The 13381-nt window shown below is 38.2% G+C and overlaps 1 protein-coding gene across 1 annotated transcript in view; it reads right to left on the bottom strand.

The window, feature by feature from the left end:
* Positions 1–6750: 6750 nt before the first annotated feature.
* The window catches only part of RBMS3 (RNA binding motif single stranded interacting protein 3), a 700426-nt gene continuing 693795 nt past the window's right edge, over positions 6751–13381 (bottom strand). The window contains exon 17 of the mRNA XM_062569354.1: positions 6751–12836. Within this exon, the coding sequence (XP_062425338.1) occupies positions 12830–12836 (7 nt within the window). The 3' untranslated portion in view covers positions 6751–12829. The remainder of the gene's footprint in view (positions 12837–13381) is intronic.

The raw sequence follows: 13381 nt of genomic DNA, 5'->3' as shown, positions 1-13381 counted from the left end.
ATGGAAGAGGCTGAAGTTGTTGCCTTGTTGCTCTCTGTGGTGAAAAGATTCCAGTACTGAGGAAGAAGGTGAAACTTCAGTAATACTGAGGTCTTTCTCTGACCTCTACACAGGGATTCATCTTTCCTCTGTAGAGGCTTGATTTTGTGTACTTTTTATTCTCTATAGATCGCACCTGGCTGCTGTGCCAAATGACATCTATCCTGCAGCCACTTCAAATGGGAGCCCAGGTTCCCACTGGCACATAGTGGAGTAGATCAAATTATCAGCATGATTTACAGCTATGCTGTACTACCAAGCAGCTTTTATGGCTGAAGGTGTTGCAGGCAGAAAGAAACAGGTTGTTGACTGTAGCATTTGCTTTTTCGTTCAAGCTCTGAGGATAGAGACCTGCTGATTTCTAAGAGGAGCTGATATAACATTTTTTGCAACGATCTCAGTTCTTAGAAAGACAGGCTTGTAAAATTTCAGCCCCAGAAGGTTCAGTAGGTCAGATCAGCATCTGAAACTTTGCCAGTTTCTTTTACTTTACCCTCCCTCCGACAGGCAGAAGCACTGGGACCCTGCCCCCACCACACAGCACCAGGCGCTGTGATTGCTCTCCAGGGACCAGAGGAAGGATTTCTGAAGGACATTTATGCTACAGTGTATGTAGCAGAGAGGACACTTTGAGTTCCAAAAATAATTGAAGATCTTGAAGGTGGTTTAAAAAAGATTAAGGATAATGCTCCATAGAATCCTTATCTCATAAAATTATCGTGCGTGTGTTTATATAGATGTATACATTGATACACACAGCACAATGTATTTTACAAAAGGCATTTTATAAATGGGCAAAATCAAGCAGAACTTTTCAGAGTATGAAAAGCAACCATCTTTTCTGCATTTGGTCATTATCTTAGTCTGCAAAAATCTTAGCATCTAACTGAATCTTTTAAAGACTATAGTTCTTTTTTAAGTTAGGAAATAAAGTATTTCATGGCACAGTTCTACCTTACCCACTTCAGTAATTCAGTTTAGCTATTTTTTTAGTTTTATTATTTTAAATCAAGTTACTTCTTATGTGGGTTTTCTTGGAAAAGCAAATCAGCTAACTAAAATATGAATGATACTGAACAAGTCAAGAGAAACAAATCTGAAACACTCAGGGCTACAAAAGACTCTCTACCTATATTTCTACTACATCTGTAGTCAGGTATAGCTGATGAAATGCCTCGCTGCGTGTGCTTATGGGAGGCAGGTGAGCAGTATCTGAAGGAGGAGAGATTTGAGGCTTTATTTAGTAAATCATTTATTTTGGATCACTGCAGGTATCACTACAGGGGAAAGTAATCCTTTCAGAAAATTTATGATCCTGTATTTCTGAGTACATCATACTAGTAAAGTGAGTGCCTGTCCAGGCCACACTGGGGAAGAGACATTTCTTTTGGCCAGCTGTTGATGTCCTGCTATCTGACATTCAAGTTGCCATGTTCTCACACTGCCTGCACATTCCTTACCCATCCATCCTCCTTCAGTCCTTTTCCTTTCATCTGTGTGTAAAATTAAACAAAATTATTTACTAATTCACTCACCAGGATAGCCTATGCTCAATCTTTCTTTACTTTACTAAACTATGCCTATTTCCAAGGTGAGGCAAAATAGGGCAGAGTCTCATGAGACCCAAAAGTTTCTCTCTTATGAGTTGGGGAAGGTCATTTCCTGTCTCTTCTTTCCAGAAAGTCTATTTTTTCTCCTTTCTTCTCCAGCTAACTACAGCCTTTAGTAGTCCTACCGAGCAGACTAACTGTTCTCTCAGGTAAACACTCTACATTACCATAGTGATACTTGATGCTCAGATCTCGCCTTTTTTTTTTTTTTTTTTTTTTTTTTTTATGAGTATTCTTTCCAAGCCTAATAAAAAATAATATAAATAGGGAAAAAATAACCAAAGAAGTCCCAGCAGAAAATCCAGTGTGGTTATAGCTTGGCAGTCACACCTTGGGTCCTTGATGGAGGTTTCTGCTAGGTGCTGTACAAGAAACTACCTCAGAAAGCTTTCACTCTGCATGGCAGATTGGATGCACCATGTGGATGGTGCAGATAGATGGAAGTGGATTGGGAGGTGGAGGAGGCTATAATAAACAAGAATTTAACTGAAGAGCAGAGGGTTTTGCTTTTGAAATTCCCTGATCCTGGGTCACCACAGATGGGGGAAATTTCTACCACTTTTTTTTTTTTTTTTTTTTGGCAGGGGAGGGACAGAAGGGACATGCTCTCTTGTACTTTCTGTCAGGAGGGGCTGGCTAAAAGCACTGGAACATATTATAGTAATAAACATGTTTCATGCAGCTGGAGCTGGCAGAAATGGAAAGATAACTGCTGCAGCTCAAGGAAGTCCTTGATGTGGAAGGAATCCCTCTTTGTTCAGGAGCCCTTTCCTGGTCTCTGCAGGAGACAGATTTCTCTTTAGGAATAGAGACACTATTGCCAGTATGTGGTGAGCACTGATGAGGTTCTGTTCAACGGGAAAGCAAGGAGAAAATGTGCAAGTAGCAGAAAAAGTCTCCAAACACTCCAGTGCAGAAGTAAGACGAAAGGGGACAGTTTTATGGCTGGCTGATTGAATTAATCCTTAAAGAACTGGAACAGCTTCCCATTTAGATTATGTTTTGGTGAGGCCCTCTTTTATAAAGACAATCAAGATATCATGAGTAGTAGAGACAACTCTGTCACAAGCATCCTATCATCTCAATTGTTGCTATGAACAAGATTTATGCTATGAAGGATATTCAGAGGAAAGCTTAGGGCTTGAGCACTATTTAAAGCTTATTCAGGCCTCCAACTTAAGGATCTTTGGACTGAAGAGATACCTCATCCAAGTCATAGTAGTCTGCATAGTGTGAATCATGTACCTCACGATGATTTTGGTGGCAGCACTTTCACCAACTAAAACTAAATAGTAACTATATCTTTCTCAACAGCAATAGATGCTACCCAGAAACCAGAGGTTTCTTCTGGACAGTTCCTGGAAAAAAAGGGATTGGATATTCTCCAGTAACTGTCATTTGCAAACAGCTGTTTACATCCCAAAACCCTCACAGTACAGCCAATATGTGAAAAGGGAAATAGATTTTGGAAAGCAATCCTCAAACTCTGCATTACAGCCAACAGTTGCTGTGAGAAGTAAGCAATATAATGCTGAAGCCCACTGCATTCAGTTGTGCCTGAGGGTCTAGCAGAAATATAAATTGATTAATGGATTAAGTGGATCATTTTTCCTTCACCTCATAAGCCTTGCAGAGCATGTCTCTTCTGTATTTGCACAGTACCCAGTGGAGACTGGGGCCTCTGGGTGTTACGCTAACAAATATTTATTTGCTCGTTTGGAAGCATACATAGGACATAATACTTAAGAGACACAGATGAGAAACAAAGAAAATAAACTGCAAAGAATGAAACAGTCTTTTTTAAAAAGTGGTAACATGGTAACTTTCTGAACTTCTTGAAGACTCACCTGTTCAGCAAGAAAGCCAGACTGTCAGGGTGCTCATTAAGAAGATGAGGGTTCACTGCAGGAACTTGCAGCACAAACTGAGAAAGGAAGGATTGGATCAGAGATGCACTTCTCCAGATGGCATGTTCGATTCTGTTCACTGTGCAATGAGCGCTAAGGCTCAGGTGAGTGTCTGAATGGCTAGGAACAGGGAGACATGCATATGTTTAGTACGCCAGTGGTCACATACTGCGTCTGAGAAAGCATATATGCAATTTTAATTCCATTGGATGGATGTGCACATATAGCACATAAGAGAAAGAGAGTGCGGGAAGTTTTAAAGAACTCTGTGTTCTTTATTGCTTTACCTTCCTCCAAACAAACAAACAAACAAACACCTCCTCTTGCTTTTCTCCAGCTAATGATTGTTCTGTCTTGGTATAAACTGATGAGAACTGTCTATTCCTCCACTTCTGCCTCCTCCTCCATACTTAAAAGGGAATTAATGGCGGCTGAGTATCTCTTTCTCATGTCACCAAGATTAAGTAGAAAATAACTAGATCATGTATGGAAAGAGAGGCAAAGCCAGAGCCAGAGTTACACCAGAGAGTATTTCATGAGACAGGCACTGGGCAGAAGTTGTGCTACCTGAGGAAGAGAGTATCCTGTTGGGCTGCTGTGTGGCAACTGTTAGTAAGGAGGAAATGATTTCTGAACAAAAAAAAATGGGATTAGATTCCGTAAGAATGACATTAAGGAGCCTACCCACTTAGCTGGCATCATTCAGTGTGTCAATGACTGCATAGCACACAAGATAGAGAATATATTGTCTGGTAAAAAAGGTGAAATAAGTAATAGGTGTAAATCATGCTTCCTCAGACATTTCTGTTTTTCAGCAGTATTCTATACAGAAGAGCTTAAGGCCTCAGTTAGCCACGTTATAAACCCATGCCTGCTCAACTTTAAAGAACAGCTACATCATTTTAACTAGATCAGCTTTCAATTCCTCCATTTAAAAAGTGGTGCACAAATCTAGTAGATATTTAGTCAAGTAAGTTGAGTGAGGTACCAGTGCAAGATATAAACCAGTAAAATTGAGTATGCTTTTGTCAGGGATTTGTACTCACGACTTTTTAAAGGAGAGAATTGGTTTGGTAACAGCATCTTCCACAAAAAGTGGGATTTTTTTTCGGAAACCTCATGACATAGGAACACAAGCCCTGCTTACAGTGTCTATTTCTCTGAATGGGCAGGCTCTGGAATGGCTCTAGGTGAAGAGCTGTATCTGCTGCCTGCTTCCCATCAACATGATGACTGCCTGCAAGCGGCCTGCTGCAGCCTGCCTGTCTGCATGTGCTGGGCAGCGTGTTACCCGCCAGGCAGGCAGGCGTGCTATCTGCCTGGTCAAATCATCCTGTGTTGAGTGCAGCCTCAGGACTGCTTCTGTCAGACATCAGTTACCACTGTGGCTTGTGTTGTGCTAAATCATATGGAGGCTTTTTAATAGCATACAATCTTTTCTTCAAGACTGACAAAAATGGAGCAAGGAACCCAGAGAAGTGTGACAGCAAGTTTACTGACAGTCAGGCATACACTTAGGTTTTTGCTACTTTGGTAGTGGCAGTCCCATCTGGTCCTGAACCTTCACTTCTGTGTTTGCTGATCATTAGCAGCATGAGACCTTGCTCTATATTTACAATCTCTGGTCACCAGAAATAATACAAATATAAGATATTTAAGCATGGTGAGGGTGGAAGTATTCTCAGTTTATACTGCAGCAAGTGCAACTGTTGAGTTTTGTTTTTTCATTCCTCCCTCCACCTGAACTCTCAGGGAGTGACAAGCAGAACATATGGCTTTTTTCTCATGGAACTTACGGACTTTCACTGCAGGTGCAGACTACTGATAAAAATCAGTTGCCTGCCCCTGGCAGCAGCATACATCACATATTACCATTTGTCCTTGTGATTTTAATTGCTTAGTATAGATGGGGGACTTAGTGATAAATACAATCATATCATTTTTTTTGGAGGGTGCTAGTAGGGATCAGAAGGATGAGACGAAAAAGCGTTCTTACCTGCACTTTTGTAGATGATGCAAAAGCCCCTTAGCCTCCTTCCATATGCACACAGCCTACTTCTAAGAAACAAAACCAAAAACACTAGTGCCATAGTTGTTAGTGATACCTTTGTTAGTAGAATCTGAGTGGAATGATCTTGGCAATGGAGCAGTCTTAGAAGTGACAAATTTGAACCCGAGTGAGCATCAGTTATAAAGCACATTGGCACCACCCGCCTTGCCACAGGCAAACTGTCCCACTTTCCACTGCTCTCCCGTGTCCTCAGGTACCAGTCAGAGTGACGAGCAGCCTGTAGCTTCTGCTTCCTGCCTTTCTCCTTCTCACCCTCCTCATGACCAGCAGCAATGAGTATTTCAGCATTCTCCTTTTTCTCCATCTTCCAAAGATTTCTTTGCGTTTCCCTGATTAGGCAGAAGGGAGGGATAACCTCTCCCACGGATACTTCACTAGGCAGAAAGAATGAAAAGGAAAGTGTACAGCTAAGCCCACAAAACACAAGAAGTGCTGAAGGAGATAACCATGATTCTGCTAGGCTGGGAAAAAGGAGCACTCTGATTTCCAACTTTTGAATAAAGCACTTTGGCTGGGGAGAACTACTGGAAACTTCCTGCCCACCCTTGCCTTCATCACAGACTGTCCTCGTGGGCAGAAACACCACACAAGTGTCACTGGCCAAAGCAACAATAGGGAAGTGTGTCAAATAGCTTTTCTCATTCCCCATGAGATGTGGCTGAGGAGGCATTTTACTTTCCAGTTCCCTTTCAAGATGAAGTATGGCTTGCAGTACACTGCCTAAGTTGTCCTTATACTGTGAATAAGGGTATTCTGTCTTCCATGTGGCAACTTTTGGACTGAAATCACTCTTTAAAATAAGCCTCAGAAGCAAATTCTTCTGGCTGGTGAGCAAAACTGAAAACCCAAAGACAGCAGATATCCATTTTATTAAACACTGAATCTTAGTGTGAGAGAAACTGTCTACTTTTTTTTTCCACCTTCTAACATGTGGGTGATTGTGCTGCTGACAGGGCAGTGGAGCCATCCTGTCTCTCCAATTCTTTAATGCCCTTTGGTGGGGACATGGAGGAGGCAGACTTTGCTGAAAATCCTTTCTGTTCCCTCTGTGCTCAGTGCAAGTGCCGTAGCCTCAGGAAGCCTCTGCAGGAAGGTTCCACAAGAACACAGAATCACCCAGCTCTTTTCTTTCTTTATTTTTTTATTGAAAGCTTCATCAAAGAAAACAGAAGTTTAAACCTAACATCCACTGATCTACAGAAAGCCCCAGGAGTAGGAAAATGGCAGCTATTAGGATTGTGGTACAAATGGAAAACATCAAAAAAAAAAAAAAAATCATAGCAGTACAGATCTTTCAAAGACATTCTGAGACATCAGTACACAGATGCCCATATAAATAAGATTCATAATTTAATGTATCACAGAGGTCTGTATTCTACATTTTGGCTACAGTGAGATCTGTAAGGGCTTTAAAGAACCTCTGTCCCATTTGTGTGATGCATATTTTCTTGATAGGAAGTTTGTCTACCTTCAAAGCTGCTTTGATTTTTCTTACAGATAGAATCTGTTCATTTTCCTTTAAATAGGAAAACAATTAAAAGTTCCTATATGAATTCTGTATGGTTCCTGATTTTACATACAATTGTGTTACCTCCAAAAGATAGCAGAATTTTCTTCCACTCTGGAATACAGCATATTTAATAAAACTTTAGTTACATAAACATCATGTTCTCTTCTCTAGGCTGCATTTTTGGGCTTTTAAAAATATAACTGACTGTAAATTCCACCAAATTCATAAAATTATTATCCAAGAGAAAGACACTTAAAGGCAGAGAATTAATGTCTAGCAGATACTTTCTTAAGGACAATAGATCCAGATCTTGGAAGGTGCTTGTACCTTGCAGGATTTAGCCCTACAAGAAAAAATGGATCTGTGAACCTGTCATAGGCTGACATTCTTCACTTCGTTACACATTTTTATTAAGGTTGAAAGAACTCAACTGTCACTGGTGGGGAATTAAATCCAGAACAACTGAAACAAAAGCAAGATTTTTTTCCTCATAATGGAAAGCAATACCAAAATTGCGATTTTTTTTGACAGCTTTTCTCTCATAGTTTTCCATTTAATTTTAACAAAGAACATACTGATAAAGGGGACAAGAAAGGGTCTCTTCTGCCTGCTTTGAGGCACAAAGGTGAGTAAATCTCTAGGGTACATACAGCATTGTTGTCCACTTGAGTGACAGGAGCAACATAGTTGGTGCTTACTTGAGGGGAAAAAAAACTCTCCTTACACTTTATCTTCGTTGCTTGCTGAGATTCTACAAATCTATCCACTGAAGGAGAGATGTCTGCTGCTCACTTGTCCCTCCTTCTGAGAAAGTGTGTGCGCATGATTGTGTGTATGCATATTAGAAATGAAAGGAATCATCATTATTAGAGACAAACGTCATTAAACAGAAAAGACTAATATACCACATGTCAGTATGTTTTTGTTGTTTTCTGTTGCATTTCCATCACACCGTGACTGGTTTTCTTGGTTCACATGGCCTAGAAAGACTGGTAAAATCCCTTACCTTAGGGCACTTCTTTTATATCAGGACCAATTTCATGTTAAATAAAGTTTTGAAAGGAAATGTTGACCATGTCTGTATCAAATATGACTATCTTCAACTAACACATTTGGTCTCATCACTAGAAATGGATTGATTCATTACTTTAAGCACATTATTACTCTTTAGCATGACTCTTACTATAGGTAAAGTTCAGCGAGTCTGCCTAAACCTGTTTCACTCATGTCAACCTCAGCATTAAAATGAAGTGGCATGAGGAGCACCATCAAGCTTAAAATGATGAAGCAAGGCAATTTGTTAAACACTTAGTATCAGTCTCATCCTTCAGTACCATACGCAACATAATATAGATCCAAAAACTATGACATATTAAAAATAAACTTTATTACAATGCAGGCTTCCTCAAATTTGCTGAGTTTTGGTACACATACATACATAAATAATACCCTTCATTTGATTTTTACTTGTGTAAAAATCCATTTGAATGCTTAAGCCCATTGCCCATTGAAAATTTAAGCCCTCACTTCCCTAATCACCAGCTTTTATCTTCCACAGTAGGGCATGCATCCACAGCAGAAGATAATACAATGCGATGCATTTGCTCTTAAATATGCCTCATTCTGCATTACACTGGATTTCTTGACCAACAAAACCAAGGCAGTTTCTTGGTAAACAGAACTGTACAAGTAAGCGCAAGCTAGGGACATTTCAAGAGTCTGTTTCACTGGAAGGCAATAGGAGGACATTCACAACTTGAGGCCTGACTGTCATGGGTGAAAAGTGCTTACCAAACCAGCAGTAGAGTCAGATAGGAAGAGAGTCCCTCAGCAGTCTCACTGGGAACAGCAGGACTTTTTTCAGTGCCCTGATCTATGCTCTGGTCAGCACCTGCTAGCACAATGTGTTATTCTCTCTTCAGTCCCATTTTTCAGTTCAGTATTCACTTTTTCTCAGCTGTTGAGTGACAAACCCAGGTATTCAAAATTTTCTAGCCATAATTCTTATTTTTCTGACATCCCTCCTGTATTTATCCTTTAAGATAAAAACAAAAATACCAAGCCTGAACATCCAGATTTGACTATTTACAAGAATTCAGGTGTGATGGAAAGTACATATGCAGTTCAGCTTATGGATTTGATGTTATTTCTAGACCGCTGGGCCAGGCACCGTTGCCTTAAGACTTCTAGAGTTGTTTATGCAACCTTTCAGGAACCCTCCTGATATTTAAAGCTAAATTGGCAAGACATAGATATTGACTTTATAAATTTAGGTCTTCAAAAAAGGAAAAAAAGAAACAAATAATAAAAAACTTCAAAAAAAAAAAAAAAATCTCTAACCAGAACATAAAGAAAACCAGTTTCAGATTTCAGAAGCCACCAAGTCTTATGACAGCACCCGTGCAGCAGGTGTGCTGCACTTTAACTGTTCTCATTTTTCTCAACTTTAACTTTTACAGATAAGTTCCTGCCTTCTGAGCATTTCGTATGTTCCAAATAAGCTTTTTCTTACCTTATGACATATGACTGCTTACACTCAAGGCTCGTATTGTTTATAATTCATACACTTTCAAGTACCAGTTCATTGTTTTTTGAACTCAGTAAGATCATCAATTGTATTCAAGGGATCCATTTTCTTTCCTCTTCTTCATCTTCTTCCTCTACTTCTTTCCTTTGTTTCTTTTAAACACTATTAAACAGCATAGCATGGCAAAAAGAATGGAACAATTCTAACAGAATGCACTTGAAACACTTTAAAGTGACAGGCATCATGATATTGTGTTTCCTGTCTGGCTTAATAAAAAACACTGAGATTGTTTAACTTTATTTGCTGAAAAAATAACAAAAATGTTTCTGAATGTATAAATAAAGCAGCAGAGTTCTGAATAGAAACAAGAAGGTACCTCAGCATATTCATCAGCCACATGGTAGCTACCTTGTAGCCTCATTGTTGATAGTAAATGAGACTTTTTGTGTCACATTATAACTAACACAGAAACGAAATGTGTTTATTTCATATTTAAGTGAATTGTGCCTGGGGGTATCTCCATTTGTACAAACAATTCAGAGAGACACAGAGAGTGTGTGTTGAAAGGAAGAAAATAAGGCTAGATTGATTTTTTCCCCCATATTCCCTCCAAAGAAAGAGGGAACCTTTATCCAAGGACAAAATTAAGTGCCACTCTCAAAAAGCAATGAGTAATGAGACAGCATGTAAAACAGAAAGAAAAAGAAATTTTTTCTAAAGTAAAAATTTGTTGTGGATGTTGTTCTTTTACTTTGGCATCATCTGTTTTTCAGAAGTGATGGATATCGACAACTACTTTGGAAAAAGCAGCAGTGTTTCCACTTCTGAAAATCAGGCCCTATTCCTACAGTGAATTTGTACTTGAACACCCATTTCTCTCTTTTATATGTTGCATATCTAGCAGCCATTTACTTGGGAAACCCCCTCCCCCCACCCCATGTTAAAAAATACAATCCTGTTCTATCAATTTAAAAAAATAATTGTTTTTCTCCCCCTAAAAGTCAGGTTATGGAAACACAGAGTTCTTTTAGAATTGGGTGGCTGAATCAGATTGATCCAATATACATACGTTTTAATTTATTTATTTTTAATACCCTGTCTCTAATGCACCACAATAAATGTGATGAAGCTTCCTCTCTCTTCTGGATGGAGGAAAGTTTAAAGGTGTTTGGTTTAATTTTTTATATATAGATACATATGTATGTATGTATATGTTTAAATGCTGCTTCCGACTTGCTTCTCACCTGTTTTTTCGTGTGTTTGGAAAAAGTAAGGATCATAAGGATCATAATCAGGATTTCTCTGTGGAAAATAATTGTCACTCCTAAAAAGGGTTTCAGTGGATTCAATTTAGTTAGTGTCTTTTTGCCTAATTCGTGATTGTCAGCCAACATATTAAGACAACAGAAATCAGCAGAGAAGAATAACTTTTAACTTCCTACCTGCATGAAAATACTATCATGTCATTTTCAACATTTCTGTTTGTGTGGGAGAGCTAAAATGAGAACAAAGATCAAGGTTGCTTTCTGTTGCATCTAACTGGCAATTCAAATGCGTCACTGAAAAACCAATGCAGAATTAAGGTGGCTATGCATGCTGGACGATGACAAAGACTGAGGTGAAGAAATGAATCTGCGGTATGTTGGAATTCAGAAGGAAGACTGTTGTTTCAGTAGAAATACCAAAGATCAGGCAATTTAACAGAAAAACTCATCAAAATTAAAGCCCACCTGGATAGGTTAGTTGGTAACCCACTCCCCTTTGCTTTGTGATGTTCTCCAAAGCACACCATCAACAAGATTCTAGTACCAACTATTCTGAAATTTCCACTATAAACATATGCAGTATGTAAAACACCAGTGGAAGATAGTTTAAACAAACAAGAAAGTAAGAACTGGTCCGGCCATGTAGGTCAAATAAAGATTAAAAAAAAAAAAAAAAAAAAAAAGAAAGAAAAAACGAAAAAGAAAAAAACCTCTATCTTCTGGACTGCGTTAGGGTGTCACTTCATCTTTGGTATAAAATAGGCCATCCATAGGCTGCATTTGTTCACAACTAGGAAAGACTACAGAAATTGTCAACAATTTCTTCTATCTATTGCTTTTTTTGCACTTTTTTGACCATAAGCTCCTATCTACTTAAGTTTTTTTTAATGCTCTTAAGCTAGGTTTTTGCAATGTGACAAGCAAAGCAGACTAAAAACTTCTTAAAGCTCATAAAAAAGACTGCAGATAAAAAGCACTAATGCTTTTGCTAGCGATCACGCTTTGTAAATAAAAAAATCTGCATTCTGCAAGAAAAAAACCCCTGCATTCTCTATAATGCAGCAAGTTTTTTTCTCAATTCAATAACTTTACTGTAAAATGCTTTAGCCTTCTAGAATTTTTTCTGTCAACACTTAAGACAAAGTTCATAAAAGTCCCAGCATTTTTCCAATCCTTTCAGTTGCCACAGTTCCTTTATCATCAACTTTTCTTCAAAAGAAGAAAATCATTTTCTTTTAAACTGTACAGTTTATTTTTTGTTCACCCCAAAAACTCAGTCTATTAAACTTCTGCACCAGCACCGGTGTGAGCAGTTTCAATTCATTCTCGGGTTTTCTAACAAGACGTTGACAGCTTGCCTTGAGAGCTTTTGACGTCCTTAAAATTAAGGCAATTAAGATTCAAGATAAACCTTACCTAAACATTTCTTAAAAAAAAGAACAAAAACCCAAAGAACCAAAAAACCCAATCTAGATTTAAAACAAGAAAAATAAAATGAGAGAAAAAGAGTAGCTTAATTTTTGAGGAAGACAATTGGTTTTCATCTCAACTTGCTCCCTCTTGACATCATCAGTTTTTCTGTTAAAAAAAAAAAAAAAATCTAGCTACACCTCCAGATAAATTCTGAATTCAAATGTTCGTCCAGATGAAATGTCAACCCAGCATTTTTCCTCTGGGTTTTTCCTTTAGTTAAAAAAAAAAATTATAGCAAAAATAAAACTGTCAGACTACATGACGGAACCATTTGCACAGCACATAAAAACACTGTTTTGTTTTCGTTGGGAAAGGTAGAAAAAAAAAGCATTCATTTGACGCCTGTGCAAACTGGAAGCCAACTTCTTGTTCAGTGAAGTTTCTCCATTCAAGGCAAAGATTTCAGACCGACATTCTTCAGTCCTGTTTATTGTCTGTAAAAACAATTGAATTAAAGTGGTCATTAAGTCAAAACAACTTTGAAATAGGCTCTTCTCCTTTTTTTCCACCCAATTCCTTTAAAATTTATCCAAGCTAAACTAACTTTGCAGCTGTTTAAATATGATACCACCACTAAGCTGAAAATAGGCAGAAATGGGGAACTCCTGCTTTGGAGATGTTAACACATCCTAAGCAGATGAATCCACTCTTGTTAATACTATGCTTAATGGACAATCTAACTACACTGAAATGAGATGAATACATGGCTTAACACCGTGTAAATATTTCAAGAGTAATAGAATAAAAGACCGAATATTTTCATAATATTAAGTGGCACTATTTATTTTGGATACTACTAATAAAATGAAGGATAAAATTACAATAAAAGGATACATCCAATTTGCTAATAAGAACACAATTTCTGATAGCAAGAACAGTTGGACTGTAGAGCAGTTTGCTTAATGAGCCAGGTATGGCTAACTCCATAAAACATTCAATATTATATTAATTACACAAATATTATTTTTTGAATATACAA

The sequence above is a fragment of the Rhea pennata genome, chromosome 2 (genome assembly GCF_028389875.1).
Source record: "Rhea pennata isolate bPtePen1 chromosome 2, bPtePen1.pri, whole genome shotgun sequence".
NCBI classification, from domain to species: domain Eukaryota; kingdom Metazoa; phylum Chordata; class Aves; order Rheiformes; family Rheidae; genus Rhea; species Rhea pennata.
Note: the sequence above shows the minus strand (reverse complement) of the source record. Positions and strands in the feature narration are given on the sequence as shown.